At 42.6% G+C, this 15,070-nt stretch overlaps 1 protein-coding gene across 1 annotated transcript; it reads left to right on the forward strand.

Moving 5' to 3' along the window:
* Positions 1–1,070: 1,070 nt before the first annotated feature.
* Positions 1,071–14,082, forward strand: b4galnt3b (beta-1,4-N-acetyl-galactosaminyl transferase 3b). The gene is given in 21 exon segments (XM_057051532.1): positions 1,071–1,556; positions 4,424–4,473; positions 4,600–4,683; positions 5,621–5,716; positions 6,436–6,526; positions 6,614–6,714; positions 6,784–6,851; positions 7,167–7,245; positions 7,358–7,424; positions 7,542–7,676; positions 7,776–7,885; positions 8,209–8,309; positions 8,542–8,615; positions 8,995–10,129; positions 10,292–10,551; positions 11,474–11,627; positions 11,703–11,775; positions 11,867–11,998; positions 12,000–12,021; positions 12,265–12,391; positions 12,609–14,082. Coding segments are annotated over 21 exon segments (3,207 nt in total). The 5' UTR covers positions 1,071–1,420; the 3' UTR covers positions 12,721–14,082.
* The last annotated feature ends 988 nt before the right edge of the window (positions 14,083–15,070 follow it).

A 15,070-nucleotide genomic window follows, 5' to 3' on the forward strand; every position in this document is an offset into this window, starting at 1 on the left:
TAATTTGTAGTTGGGGTCCTGCTGGGTGGTCCGGTCTGCACTGAAAAAGGCAAAATAAATGGCTTCAGATTGATTGAGACGAATATTCCTTTTATTTCATCAAAGTACCCTTTTCTCTAAAATGTGCTCAATTACAGTTTGTTCACATAAGAGAACATGCTCAGGCAGAAGAGTTGAGGGAAACGGCACTGTCCGCATTATTAAGTCTAGCTGTAAACCCATAGTTGCAGGAAGCAGGTTGAACAGGATGGGATGGGATCCAACAGCTCCCACAAGAACACCGGTGTCATCTTACGGCCGTGGTCTCTGTGGTGCGATTACTGCCCAGCACTACTTGTTCTCTGTAGGTGAAAACAAAGGGGAAGTGCTTATCAATTATTAACCTGTAAGGCTCCATCGACTTTGCATTGTTCTTAGACTTTTGAGTTTGATAATATTACTTGCTCAATAGGAACAGAGAGCTCTGGGAACACCTGCTTGGGTGTAGTTTACCCAAGCAGGTGGACTTGTCTTATTTTCACAGCACTCTAACCAAGAGGGTGGGCCTTTTGTGTCTATGCTGTCCTATATAGAAGCATGTGCAGAAACATAACCACTTTTGAGCACGTTATTTGCTTGAAATAGGTTTTTTAACAACTCGTAATAGTCAAATACCGCGTGACAACGATCACGTATCACTGTGTATCATCCGGAAGAAAAGAGAGAATCTATAAAATGTGTTAAAGATCAAAGTTTAATTGTAATTGTAAGCAGTTTCCATTGCCAATGCTGCTCGTTGCCACCCTTGTTCACCGCCTCCTTCCAATCTCAGCGCTTGAGGTAAAAGTGTAAACAAATAGTGTTTCCGTTTGATTTCAAAATAAAGGACATTGGTTTAAAGACATCAATATTACGTTGTGTTTACAATTGCTGGATCATCTATAAATTATTTTCACTCGTGAAGACCCTTAATATATTAGGTAATTTTTACGTAAGTGATAGCTAGTTTTGTTCTAGTAGCCCTCGTGCTTTTATTTTAAAGGCAGATCTGTCTTGTTTCCGGTATCTTCCGCTTGTTTTCAAGAAGTTGCTTGGAGTAAAGGCGGTGTAAGATTTCACTCTTCTGTTGGGTGTTCGTGCATCTTCGTGCACGCTCACAAGTGCTGCGAACAGAGTGGAGGTCGGGACGGCTGGAAAGCCCAGGCAGAGTTCGAATGAGCGAAATCCCGCAGCATCGAGGGCCTGATAAACCGGGTCACGACGGGGTTTCTGTGGGATGAAAGCCACCAGGGGCCGCGCCTGTGGTGGATACCCAGGGCGCCGGTAGTGCGCATCCATTGGGAACGAGCGGACGCGCTCTCGGTGGGGGTCGGTCCCCTCCTGAGAACTACGCTGGAGATCCGACCGATGACCCTGTAGGAGCTTTCACCCGAAAACTACGATGATGGCGACTTTCTTCCCCTTAAAGAAACTGCGGCGGAACACCAGACATCTTCTGTTCCTGGCGATCTTACTGGCCGGACTCGCCGCCGTCTACCATGAGATGGTCGCTTCCAAAGCGTGGAGCAGTGACACCAGTAAGTTGGAGCTCCTCGCTCAACAAGTGTTTGGTCACCTAAACTTTTCTCAAAGTCTTGCATCGCTTAGTCTGCTTACCCCCTAGTGCAACTATTGCAACCGACAACAAACAACATCTTATTTTTACATCGAAGGACACAAATAAATAGATAAGGCGTCAGGTTGGTCTTGTCTTTTTTTTAAGCGCACCATCGGAGGAGAAACTGGCAATAAAAGAGGCCAGCGGGCATTGAGCTCACTTCTTTCACCCTTTGACTACTCAAATGAGATGTTCAATAACCAAATTTATCCTTAGAGCAAATCTCAGAAGGCCGCATAGTCGCATTATCTCTAATTTTGTTGAGGCAACTACTCTAAGATGGAATCAGATGTTTCAAATGACACAATTGTATTGCTTTTAATGTAATGTTGCACAATGTTACCACAGCTGTGCTGCTCTTTTTGTGTGCATTACTAAACCCACCTGTCTAAACTCACAAGTACCATTTTCTAATGCATTTTTAAACCAGCGTGCAACAGTTGACTTCACCAGAGGTTCGTCGACGTTAGGGCCACATTTAAATTAAGCCAATGTCCACAAAAATGCTTTTTAATGCCAAATATAGAGGGGCTGGGGGAGGTCATACTGCAGGTTTACACACAGAAGGAAGTCACTTCTCACACCAGGTAACTAAATATCCTGCCCTTTGCTTTCAAGTGTTTGCGCCCTAAACTAACATCTGTTGCATGACACTCTCAACCGATAGTAAAGATAATGGGACGCACCGCAGCACTGCCACGGGTGAGGGTAAAAACACAGGAAATGTGCCATTTGGTGTTTAATCCACAAGGGAGGAATTAAAAACAAAACATGGCACAAGCGCCTTGGAACAAAGCTTGACAAGCAAACACATGCCCGGGATGTGCGTTCGAGAGCTCACCTACAGTGTTCAAACATTCCTTGGCTGCAGCCCCCCCATCATAGTGGGAAGGACTCCACGAGAGACTGGATCAAAGTGTGACAAATGCCGATGAAGGCACTGTTGTGGGCACTGTTCTGGGTGTTTTGTGGGAGTTGAGCAGAACTTGCAGCATGTGAAGGTGTTTGGTTCCAGTGAGGCACAACATGCACATCATTTTTTTAAATCAACATAAAGTTTATTTGGCATTTTGTGGAGACCTCACGGTTCTGAATCGTCTGCCAGTCTCAGTTTTCGCTCTGTTGATTTAGGAGTGGAGAAAAAAAAAACATTTAAATTTAGATTTTATTTTTGGCACATTTAAATTGCTTGAAACATTTGGGTTTTTTCACATCTGTCAGTGTATATTGTGCATCTGGCGATGTGGTTTAAAAACATCAATGAAGTTCCTGGCATGACCCAGATGGCTGTATGACTAGTATGCTCTGCACATCCTTGTCAAGATATCAGTGTTTTAGGGAGTCTTCAAACTCGGGCTTTGATTAAACATTGGCAGTGTACCAAGCATCACATGTTTACATATGGCCAACCAATGGCTCAATATAATACATGTGATATGTATTGGTTTGTTTTTTTAACCATCTTTTGCACGGATGCAGCAGTGTCCTGTAAAAAAAAGGAAAAATAGCCAGTGCGCTGCAGGCAAAATCCAGCAACTCCAATCTGGAAAAATACTTTCAGAGCAGGGCTGCATCAGGTGCAGAGTATTGCTAATTTCCTATTCAAAAGGTGATCTAAAATAAAGAAAATGCCAGACTAATAACCTTGCAAATTACATCAGTCTACAACATTGGGACAGGCCTAGTTCTTCTTACATATTTATGGTGTTCTGCCTGCAGAAGTTGAGGTTTCCTTATTACGTCGCAGAAGCGAAGTGACCTGTTCATGAATTCTAAAGCGTAGAGGAGGAAGTGCATTATACCGTCTGTTCTTGGATTTCTTTTTTTTTTTTACATGTTGGTAAGGTATGATGTGCTGCAGTTAATACAATTCCTAATTCCACTTTCTCCCACATTTTTGAAGAATTATTTACTTGTTAAACGAGAGACAGAGTTCAGATGGATTCTAGTTAACTGCATTGTTAACTCCCAACATGTGCAAGGGCCTCTAATAATTAAGCCTTTGCTCATCCCACAACTAAAATAATATCCAGAAACAAAGGAGAAATGTGAGCAAGCAAGATGGAAACATCTGTGTTTGAGATAAAAATACTGCTGTCTTTCTTTTCTTAAGTGCTGCTCTAGTATTACACAGGTTGCCAAAATTAGCCCCCTGTGTCTAAAGAGTGTGTGTTTTGAGATCTCCACCCTGGTGATAATGACAGACTCTGGATTTCACAGGCAGCGTAACCCCAACTCACCCAACGAGAGTGCGGGCTCGTTAAAGTCCAGGGAGCTTCTCTTCTTAAAAGGCACCCTGTAATTTGAAATGGAGTATGTTAAAGAAATGGCAATTCCTTTCCTTCGGGGACTTCTGCCCTGGCGGCTCACTGAGAGCTTGTGACTGTGAGGTGTCACATTCAGGGGTCATCTGCACTCGCTCGGAACGGGGAGTGGGCAGAACTCCGCTGGGACACTGAGCGTCATTGTTCCTGCAACACAAACCTGGCAGAAATGGCGCGTCTTGTCGTCCCGGGAATAGAAATCGTTTTCCCCGGCACGCAGAGCCACAAGTGAATTCATTTTTATAGGACTGTTCATGATTTTTGGCACAAAGCACTAATGGCGATGGTTTTGTTTTTGTGCCCTTACCTTCACAGCTCAGCCTGGGAGGTCACTGTTTTGCCTGCGTGAAGAAGCCAAGCTAGCAAACATTTGATTTTGAATGCCATCTTTCAGCTCGGCGACTGAATGTTTTTGCTGTCCCTGCCCCGTGTTGATCTGCCCTGTTTTCTTTTGCTTCCTCAGGTATGACTTCTGACGGCAGCAGCTGGAGACGAGCCACGGCCGATGAAGGGGTAGGGGCAGCGCTATTAACAAATATAGTGATGCAAGTGTTTGTACGGGGAGGTGATGGAAAACAAGATGAAGATTCTGAGTATGTGTGTGTGTGTGTGTGTGTCTGTGTGTGTGTGTGTTTCCAGGTCAGGAGGGGCCAACCAGTGAATTCTGTGGAGGATTCAACTGCTTGGAGGTTTACTAATGCTCAACAAACCTGGAAACCAGAGGTGGGTGGGTGTGTGTGTGTGTGGTTGTGTGTGTGTGAGAGACTCTGCTTCGCTCGTGAAACTCTTACCTTTTGTGAACTCTGAATAACCTGCCTGGGCTTGCAAAATCCCGTCCCCACTGCCCCATTTTGTCTGTGTACACACTACTTCCTGCAGTAGAGTGAGCTTCAGCAGCTTCCACCTCATTCACACCAAACTAAACACACATTCACCTCTGCCAGTTGCTGCACCTTCTATTTTATGTTTGTAGAACATGTCCCAGAAATCCCAGTAATCCCAGTTGTGTGTCCGTTAGTTATTAGTCATCTAGATACTAAATTTAAAGGCTGAATTTCTTGGCTTTACTCCCACTTAAGAAGTCTTTGACCAGACATGGCCGAAGTGCTGGTTAAATAATTAAACGATGTAATGTTTTTGGTTTTTTTTTACTCAGGGTCATATTAAAAATTAACCCTCAGTTTAACCACTCATGAAAACATATTTCCTTGAGCAAGAGAAAAATTTTAAATGCAGATTATATGCACTGCAAGTGTTGTGATGAACCACAGGTCAATTTACCCAAATATTGTCTTATTATTTTCAAAAGGGATGGAATATATTTAATTAATTAATGAGTGAATTGATATCATTTCTGCCAGTATAAATAAATTTGGTATTCTGTGTAAAAAAGCAAAATGACTTAATAAGTCTTCAGGAAAAAATACATGGAAAAACTCCATTGGCAGGTTTCTGTTCCAAAAAGCATTGTTCAATGACACAGGTCATGTGACCTCAACGATTTCTCATTGTTCTGTCAAGTGGTGCTGTACTGGAGGAAGTGTGTGTTTGTTGGTTTTTGTTTGCTGAGCGCTGAAACCAGATGGTGAATTGTTCTGGTGCTGATGGGAAAGCCAAACCACAGAACCAACACTCTCTCCCCCCTCTCCACTTCCTGCAGTACAAAGGACAAGCGAATCTGCACGTGTTTGAGGACTGGTGTGGCAGCTCTGCTGTCGACCTCCGCAGGAACATGCACTACCCGCTCTATCCTCATGTGAGTCGAACGCCTGTTCGCCTGTCCAAGAGACACGACGTGCTCGCTACCGTTCGCTGACAACTTTGCATTGAATCTTTGAATTTTTTCAAATATGTGCAGGCTGAAAAAGAATTTGTCTCAATGCTACATATCTCATTTGAGTGAGCTTTCAGTTGACAGACAGGCTTATAATGGGATTAGATTAGATTCCTTTATTCGTCTCTCCAAGGTAAATGGATAGACAAAGTCTTTTTGTATTACCTGTACATAGAGAGGACCTGAAGAATATACATATCAGAATATATAATATTAAGTGTGTGCAAAATGGTTGAAATGCAATTAGAGAATTAGCCCCGTGTCTCTGACAGGGTAGAACTGAACAGTTGATGTTGGAGTCCAGATTCAACTGGCTTAGCCTCCCATAAACCTCTTTATTTTAAGTAAGTTCAAGTAAGGAATGGGCTTTGTGTAGTACATCACATTTTTGGTCTAACCTTTGTTAGTCTAGTTTCAAATTAGCCCACAATATTATTAAGAATTACAGGTATTAATAATAATAAGAAGAAGAAGAATAGTGGCAGTGTCTTACTGTAGAGTTGGGTGCATTGAGATGCGTTCGGGTGTCCCTACACAAGCTCGCAGGGTTCTCACTCAGAGGTGCATTCTACACCTACGTCCTAGCTGCTTATGTCTCGCTGAGTGTCAACAGCATGGCTGATCTCTGGCTTTAATTCCAGTCCCGGACAACTGTGCAGAAGTTGGCTGTCTCTCCACAGTGGACCAACTACGGGCTCAGGATATTTGGCTATCTACATCCATACGCTAATGGTGTGTTGATTTATTTCCCCATTTTTTCTTTATTATAGCTGCTCTGCCTCCCCGTTCTATCCTAATCTCCAGATTTTCTGCCTTTAGGAGAATTTGTGTTTGCGCTGAGCTCTGATGACAACTCTGAATTGTGGCTGAGCACAGATGACTCTCCCCTTAATGTAGAGATGTTGGCATATGTTGGAAAAGTATGTTCCACTCGGGCGTTGTTTTGTTTCCATCCTGACTATTATGACTAATATTTACATTTCCTATAGACCGGCGCAGAATGGTCAGCTCCCGGGGAGTTCACCAAATACTCCAGCCAAACCTCTAAACCAGTTTTGTGAGTGGAATGTTTTATTGTTGAGTCATCAGTACTTAAACGGAAAATGCAACACGAGTGAGATAAGGGGTGAGGTTGCTGTCAAGTGGTTGAGCAACAAGAAAAATCACTTGAACCTCTAATGTCTTCTCTGTGGTGATATACCCGCCCTCAACATGGAACTTGGTTTAGTTTTTTGTTTCTGTAGTCTGGGCTGACATTCAGCCCTTAAATTGGATTTGTGTCAAAACGGTGCTATGCAAACACACAGTTATGGGTCCTCAGGCCTTATTATAATCTATGACTCATTAACTGACTCATTTACTGTCTTGACAGGCTGTCCATGCAGAGGAGGTACTTTTTTGAAATCATTCACAAGCAAAACGACAGAGGGACGGACCATGTAGAAGTGGCAGTGAGTGGCTGGGCTCGCTGCTGTCCAGTTGTCTCCACCGTTCAATTTGTGCTGCTTTTATCTCTTGTGTTTATGCCTCAAGAGCGATGCTGTTCTTTATCTTTTCACACAGTGGCAGCTCCTTTATCACGATGTGAGGTTCACGGTGATTAGCTCGCAGCACATCTCCCTATATGTCGGTAAGTCGACAAACATCCACACACAGTTTTGCAATCTGATTCATTCAAAAGCAAAACAGCATATAAGAACTTGACGTTTTGTGGCGCCACTTCCTGTTGTCTTTGACTTTCCCACAGATGAGAGCGCACTGTTGCTGACTGATGTTGCCCACATACCACAGACAACTGCAAGCCACCGACAGTCCCCCGCAAAACAGCAGGGTCCAACAACAGACGCGCAACGGGAAGACCGGCGAGACTCTCTCTACCAGGGTGTGAGACAGTTTCACATCCAGCAGAGAATGAAGATGATGCACAGCACATTTCCTTCCGAAAAACTGCACGTAATCTGAAATCATTGTTTGTCTGCAGTGCCTTTGATTGACAGCAGCTTCCTAAAAGGCATTCTGCCCGACTGCGTGTACAAACCCAGCTACACAATTAAAGACTTTCCTCTGCAGCGCTACCAAGGACTACAATTTGTATGTATTTATTTTGTTTATTCCTTTTTTTTGTTTTTACACTTTGCATGCTTAGATAACAGGCTATTGATTCACACTTACTGTCATTCATTTAGCACCCATGCCAAATGTCTTCTTTTCACACATTGAAAACCACACATTCCATAAAATTAGGGTTAGGGTCATAAAATATAGTACTGAAAGATCAAAAATATGCTTTGTTGCATCATGAACGTTTTCTTTTACTTCTGCTCTTTTGGTGTAAAAACATTTATATTGTTCAGATGTTGATTATAGGAGCACTTATTAACAATCAGTAAGCATGTGTTGTCTTGATTTTCCAGGTTCACATGTCCTACATCTACCCCAACGACTTCACGCGACTCACACACATGGAAACGGAGAATAGCTGCTTCTACCCAGAGAACCCCAGCTACATGAAGATGTGAGCCACAGAATTTTTTTATTGGTTCCAAATGTGGAGTTTGTCGGAGCAGATGCCAATCGGACTTAACCAACGCATTGCAGTTATTAGCTTTAGTTATGGGCAATATGTGTATTACATATAAGCGTATTATATAGGAAAATGTAAGTTATTTTTGCACATCTAATCTCACATGTCAACTAAACCTTGACATTTTTATCACCTAAATTATATTTTGTGTTTTGCTCCTCAGGTTTGGTTTTTCCAGATACATGAGATTAGACCGTCCTGAGAAACCGTCGCAGGGAAAAGGAAAGTCACTCCGGGGTATTTTTACTTTTCTGTCTTCTTTGTCTTTTTTTGTCAAACTTCTCAGTTTTTGGAGGGTTCAAAATCCATTTTTCCTTCACAAGACATCCAGGACCTGATGTCTTGCTTGAGTTTAAAAAAATAAAAAATAAAAAAGTCAGCTCCTTAGACCAGGGAATCAAAGATTTATTCCCTCCCAAACTTTTACCTTTAAAAAGCATTTACAGGAGTTAAGTATTTTATACAATTCATAAGTTGACCAATTTATGAGCTATACCTGCCTTTGAATGGTTTCATTATTAATCTCAGTTTTAAACAGAGCAAATAATGTCTAAGGTTATAAAAGTAATGTGTGTCAAGCTTTAATGCTTCGCTCGCTTCTTGTGGTGAATCTTAGATTTTGGTTTCCAAAGGAGGAAGTCGGCGCTAGAAGGCGATTATGCCCATGACGTCTATCACAGAGAAAAAGAACTCAGCCCGGAGAAGAAAGACGATGCACATTTTCCAGATTATGGTGATGACTATGATGATTATGTTCAGAGGCGAAGGCGGAAGCTTTTCTCCGTGTTTACCAATGACTTTAAAAGCACCTTGGAGAACACCACTGGTGCAGGGCCTACATGGCAGGGGAGGCAAAAGCAGACTAACGTCACTCAGAATGTCTCACAACCTCAGGCTGAGTCACAGAGGCCTGCCAAGCCTGTGAAGTCAACCATACTACCAACTTCAAAACACCTCCTGCACCTGCAACAGAACCCCAGCAGGGTGAATATAGAGGACCAGATTAAAATAATAACGCCTTTAAAACCTAAGAGAAGCTTTGGACAAGCAAAAAGAGCAAAGGTAGAGACAGCAAAAGAGCCAAAACCAGTGATAGCATTTGGCAATAAGCTGCATCATATCAATGGAGCAGAAGAGCGCCTCGGTCCCAGACAGCGTCACGTCCAGAGAGCCCAGAAAATGATAGAAGCCCAGCAGAAGCTCAAGCGTCCTCAGCTTGAAGAGGAGGAAGAGGAGCACCTTGTCAATCTTAAGAGAGGTCAGCCAGGTGAAAGCTTTATTCAGAGGGACACAGATGCCAGGAAAAATCTCAGGGAAAAAGAGATCGAGATTAACGTGCCTCTACAGAAGGATGTGGAAAACGGCATCCGCAATCCAGTGATGATGGATAAAGAAAAAAATGGGAATAAATGGTCAGAGCCAAGAGATGAAGACCTTGAAGCATGGGCAGAGGAGGGAGATAACGGGGGTTTAAACGAAAGAGGAAACAGGAAGCGTGGCAGAGACTCTGTGTGGTCACTAGGAGATGACTTCAAAGGCACAGAGGAAGAGGACCCCACCCCCCCACCTGTGTTTGATACTGATGTCAACTGGAGCCAGACATTCCAGGTCAACCACCTGGACCTTCAGGCGCATCGATCCGATTGGATCGACCTGCGGTGCAACGTCTCGGGCAACCTGCTCCTCGAAGCCAGTCATGCTCTGCCCATCGTCAAGGCGTTCGTGGAAAAACTTAATGAAAAGCACAAATGGTAATTACACATTCTATGGTAATCTTTTAATCTAAAAACTACATTTAACCGTCACTGAGCATGCCCAATTGTTGATACTCACTATAGAAACAAATCAGAGTGCATGCACGAGGGTTAGGCAGCACACCTCACCTTCATTTTCCATTCTCATGGTCCCTGCAGGCAGTTTACATTGGTGCGTGTAGTTAACGTGGTGAAGCGAATAGATGGCGTCCAGGGAAGCCGATACCTGCTGGAGCTGGAACTGACAGATGTGCGCGGCCAGCTGCTCCGTCTGTCACATTACATCTACGCTCTGACTCGCTACAGCAGGCACCCCGGAAAGGATTTCGGCTTTGGACCAGTGAAGCCACAGCAGGTGCTTTGCAATCCGGTGGGCTTCCGCTGGTATCCGGCTGCGACGGTCCACTTCATAGTGCCAGGTAGACCCAGCTGAGACCTTGTTTGTTACAATCTGCATCTTACCTTCTGTTTAATTTTAGTGTTTAGTGTTAAATAGACTGTGCTGTTGACAGCTGCTGACATAACAGTAATCAAGCTTAGTGGTTTTTAAACAAAGAGAACATCGAGAACAACACACTCGGTGAGTGTGTGTGTGTGAGTGCATTTGTCCAAACCACAGTCATGACTAACACGTGACATTTGCTGTGTTTAACACGGCAAACCAGCACGCTGTTATTTCCATCTGCATTACATCGTGAGAGGATCTATAGGTTGACAGGAAGCGTGAGTTGACTCGAATGTGGTCATGATAAATTCAGTACATTATGGTCTGTATCCAGAGCAGTCTAAGTCCTAATCATCAGGACTGTCCCTTCGTGTGCTTGATTATCACATTTTTACGATGCGTCATAAATAAGCAGAAGTTAATAATACAACATTTCAACTATACTCAATTACGCTTGCGCAATCCTTGAAGTAAATGTTGAGTTTTAAGTGCATTTCAGGCATAAATTAAAAGTTTTCTTTCCATTCAGGAACAAATTGTTGATTATGGTGGTGAAATTTACTAAAGAAATCTGGTGATTAAAGTAAGACAGGTGAATTGACCCATCTGTCCTGGTCATCCATTTAGTGTTCTAAAAGTCAAACAAGTGAGTAATAGAATGGTCTAGAAGAACATTAGTTTATTCTCTTAGGAAGGTATGGTCTTCTTCACTTGGACCTAATAAGTAATGTGATGTCAGTCTCTTATCAGTTGGTCTATAGCGCCACCATCAGGGGCTTTAGCTCTTATACCCAGATGTGAAAGCATAGCAGAGGAAGCGCTTTGTTCAACGCTTGACATAAAGCCGCCTCCAGTTGCGTTATTTCTAAATAAACGATTGATCTGTGTTGCGTCAGTTAAAAACCAGGCTCGGTGGGTGCAGCAGCTGATTACTGACATGGAGCAGCTCTTTCGAGTGACTGGAGACATCAACTTTAACCTCATCATCACTGACTACAACAGCACTGACATGGATGTGAGGAAGGCTCTGGAGAAATCCTCGCTCCCCAGGTACGTACAAGCGATTCTCTTTTGTCCTGGAGCAAAAGTACCTCTATCCGGTTAATACACCTGCGTATCCCTCAGATACGAGTATGTGAAGCTGAGTGGAAACTTTGAGCGCTCCGCTGGTCTGCAAGCAGGCATCGACCTTATAAACGTGAGTGTTGAAGCCAACGGAAATAAGGCACGGGGCTGAAAGTCACAGGTGTTTCACTGGAGCCTAAATAGATGTGTGTCCTCATCCTCAGGATGACCACAGCATTGTGTTTCTGTGTGACCTTCACATCTACTTCCCTCCATCCATCATCGATACCATCAGGAAGCACTGTGTGGAGGGATACATGGCTTTTGCTCCGATCGTGCTGAGGCTGGACTGCGGCGGCGACGCCATCAGAGGCCAAAGGTAGAGGCAGAGGGGGATGGTTTATATTTTAATAAAAATAAAGAGATTAGAAGAACTCTTTATAGGTGGTGTAATTTGTCTGGAGATGTTGTCTTTGTTTAACAAAGAGGTGCATTGTTTGAAGAAAAATGACAAAAGAACACGGTGCTATAAGCAATTTTAATTGATGTGAGGTGATTTTAAAAAAGGATTGATTTAGAAGTGTCATGGCCAATGTTATGGAAATATGTCTCTGTGTTTCAGGCTACTGGGAAGTGAACGGGTTTGGTCTACTGGGGATCTACAAGTCAGATCTTGACAAAGTGGGAGGAATGAACACCCGTGAATTCACAGATCGCTGGGGTGGAGAAGACTGGGAACTCCTCGATAGGTATATTCCTACAAAGCAATAACAATATTGGATGTGTATTATTTGTTGATTTGTCTCGGCAAAGAAAAGCCTGTAATTTTGAATTAATCTTTAAGTATAGGTGTAGCATCAGAAACCTGCCTGGAATTTACCTGTGGTCGTCTAAATCTGAATCTAAATAAAATGAGCGAAAATGGGCTGAACCTTCATACCAGTTGTCATCTCCTCTGTGCTGCAGGATCCTTCAGGCAGGTATGGAGGTGGAAAGGATTTACCTAAGGAACTTCTTCCACCATTATCACTCCAAGCGTGGCATGTGGAACCGGCGGTTGCTGCCCAAACGCACGTGACCTCGTCGCACACCTGCCGCTGCGCCATGACAACAGTCGCCGTGGTTCCAGCCACTGATACCTGAGCACTTTACAGCTGGATCAGGAGTCCCCTCTGCTAATGATAATACCTGCTGAAAGACTGAGATGGTGGCGCACTGTAGGGTTGGATTCTGCTCTCTGTCGCCTGCTAAAGAAATACTACTGATGTGCTCACAGTTTACTTTGGTTTGTACACTGTTGATGGAGTCGACGTCTGATAAAGCGTGTGACAGTGACAGTACTGGCGTGTACATGACTGATTCATAGTGAGGAAATGACACATTTTGAAGATGAATAATGGGCCACACTCCAAGGATGTGTACACACAAGCCTACTAAACCATAAAGATCAGTCTTGCACACGAGTCTTAAATGGTGGAGGGGAAAGTCTCTTGATTGCAATGAAACGTCTGACTGCCTAGTGTAAATTTAAACACAGCCCTACTAAATGTCATATTTATTATTTCCATTTTGGGTGTTTTCTTTCAATTTTAGAAGAACAATGTTTCAAATAGGAGTACCTCAACGTAGCATTCTTGCCTCTTTATTCATTGTGCCTTCTGTTGTGACTTCAGATTTTCAGGTACTGGGGCCCCTGAGGGCTCCTTTTCTGAAGGAAATAAAATGGAGTAATAATTTAATATTTAATGTTTCAGATGATGATTCTGGTATTCTGTGCACTGCCAGTCACCAAAAATGATAAACCTGGAGACCTACTTATCTCTGCATTAGCAGGGTTGCTTGCTCAATCTGACAGGCAAATATTAATAATTTCTTTTACTGTTATTTATGTCCTTTACCGGTAACTGTTGAATGACGTAACCGTGGGCAACATATTGTTTCCATTCCATTGTATTACTGCTCTCATCAGTACATACAGACTGAATGTGGTTGAAATATGAGCTTACCTTAAACAGGTAGTGTTGTCTGATTTGTCCCTTTCCAGCTTCGATAGTTTTTTGTGCCTTTTGTAATATATTGAATTTGAAGTTACACCTCCATCCATTTCACTTGTAATTTGCAGGAATTAAAACACTATTTGGGACTGTTGGTGAATTTAAATGTTCACCATTGTTTAAGTCTACAGCATTAAAGGTTCCAAAGTTTGATTTGTGGGGAACCTGAATGGTAAATTGGAGTTACACCTCCACCTGTTTGGGTTTTTTTTGTATACCTCATCTTTTTGACTGTGCTGGAAGTTAACTTTTCCCTTATTTCTGTAGTTTCTCAGGAAGATTTTTTTTTATCCTACTTTGCCATATCTGAGGAATATTTTTGTCATCACGTTCTAGTTTTAACTTTCAACATGTTTGGAGTAAATAAAGCCATATTTGTGACAATTCTTCTGATACAACCCCCGCGTTTATGGGTTAATCTCTATATAACAGTTTTATAAAAAGGAGCTGAGTCAGTTGCTAATTGGAATGACTGAAATGAGAATGATATTTTAGTGAAGCAGCCATTGAGCTTTAAAAGTCACATTTATCAGTTATGTTATTAGGCCAATGCTGTGAATGTGTGTGATAGTGACACACTTGCATCTGTAATTTCCTAAAACGCATGACTTTTGCTTTGCACACAGATGTGTAGAAGCAGCAGATACTGTATGTTAAACTGCTGTCAAAAACTAGTTTTGTTGGAAAATGCGTGTACAAGGATCAAAAATACGATCAAGGCTTAGTTCTACGGCTGACATTGCGTTCCAGGAAGCTGGGGTTTCGATAGTTCTACATTTAGATAAGTAATGGTTTTAGTCAGCTGTGTAGAGTGCTGATGATTTCTATGTTTTTAACGTCTATTTTCAGGAAACAATCTTCACACTGGCGACAAAATGGTAACAAGGGCTGTATTCACAGGATGCCTCTAAGCATTCAAATTCCAAACAGGCTACAGACGTCTTCCAATAGCTCTCCATTGTTTTAGCCTCGTCTTCCCAAGCATCATTGAAAGGACAGATATGGCAGTGTCTGACATTTATTACTTGCGACTTCATTCCAACCAATAAAAGTACATGCTGTAATCAGGCATCAGGCAAAAGTGGACAAATGTATGTAACATGGCAGCTTAATGTACAGATTAGGATTTTTATAGTATAGATATTTTTTTGTGGAGAAACCAAACCTTTTCTTGTTTGACGTGTTCTTTTTTCAATGGCTTGAGGTTGGCCCTCAGATGTATCTCAGGACCCTCTTAATTCACAACATTGTGCATTTTATTTCTCACCAAATATAAGTGTACATCAAGCTTTATTTATCCAGTCATTACGGGTAGTAGGTTCGAATACGGCGCATGCGCACTACAAACTCCAATGCTGCCTTCACGTAGTGCCG

This window comes from Takifugu flavidus, chromosome 13, assembly GCF_003711565.1.
Source record: "Takifugu flavidus isolate HTHZ2018 chromosome 13, ASM371156v2, whole genome shotgun sequence".
Classification (NCBI taxonomy): Eukaryota; Metazoa; Chordata; class Actinopteri; order Tetraodontiformes; family Tetraodontidae; genus Takifugu; species Takifugu flavidus.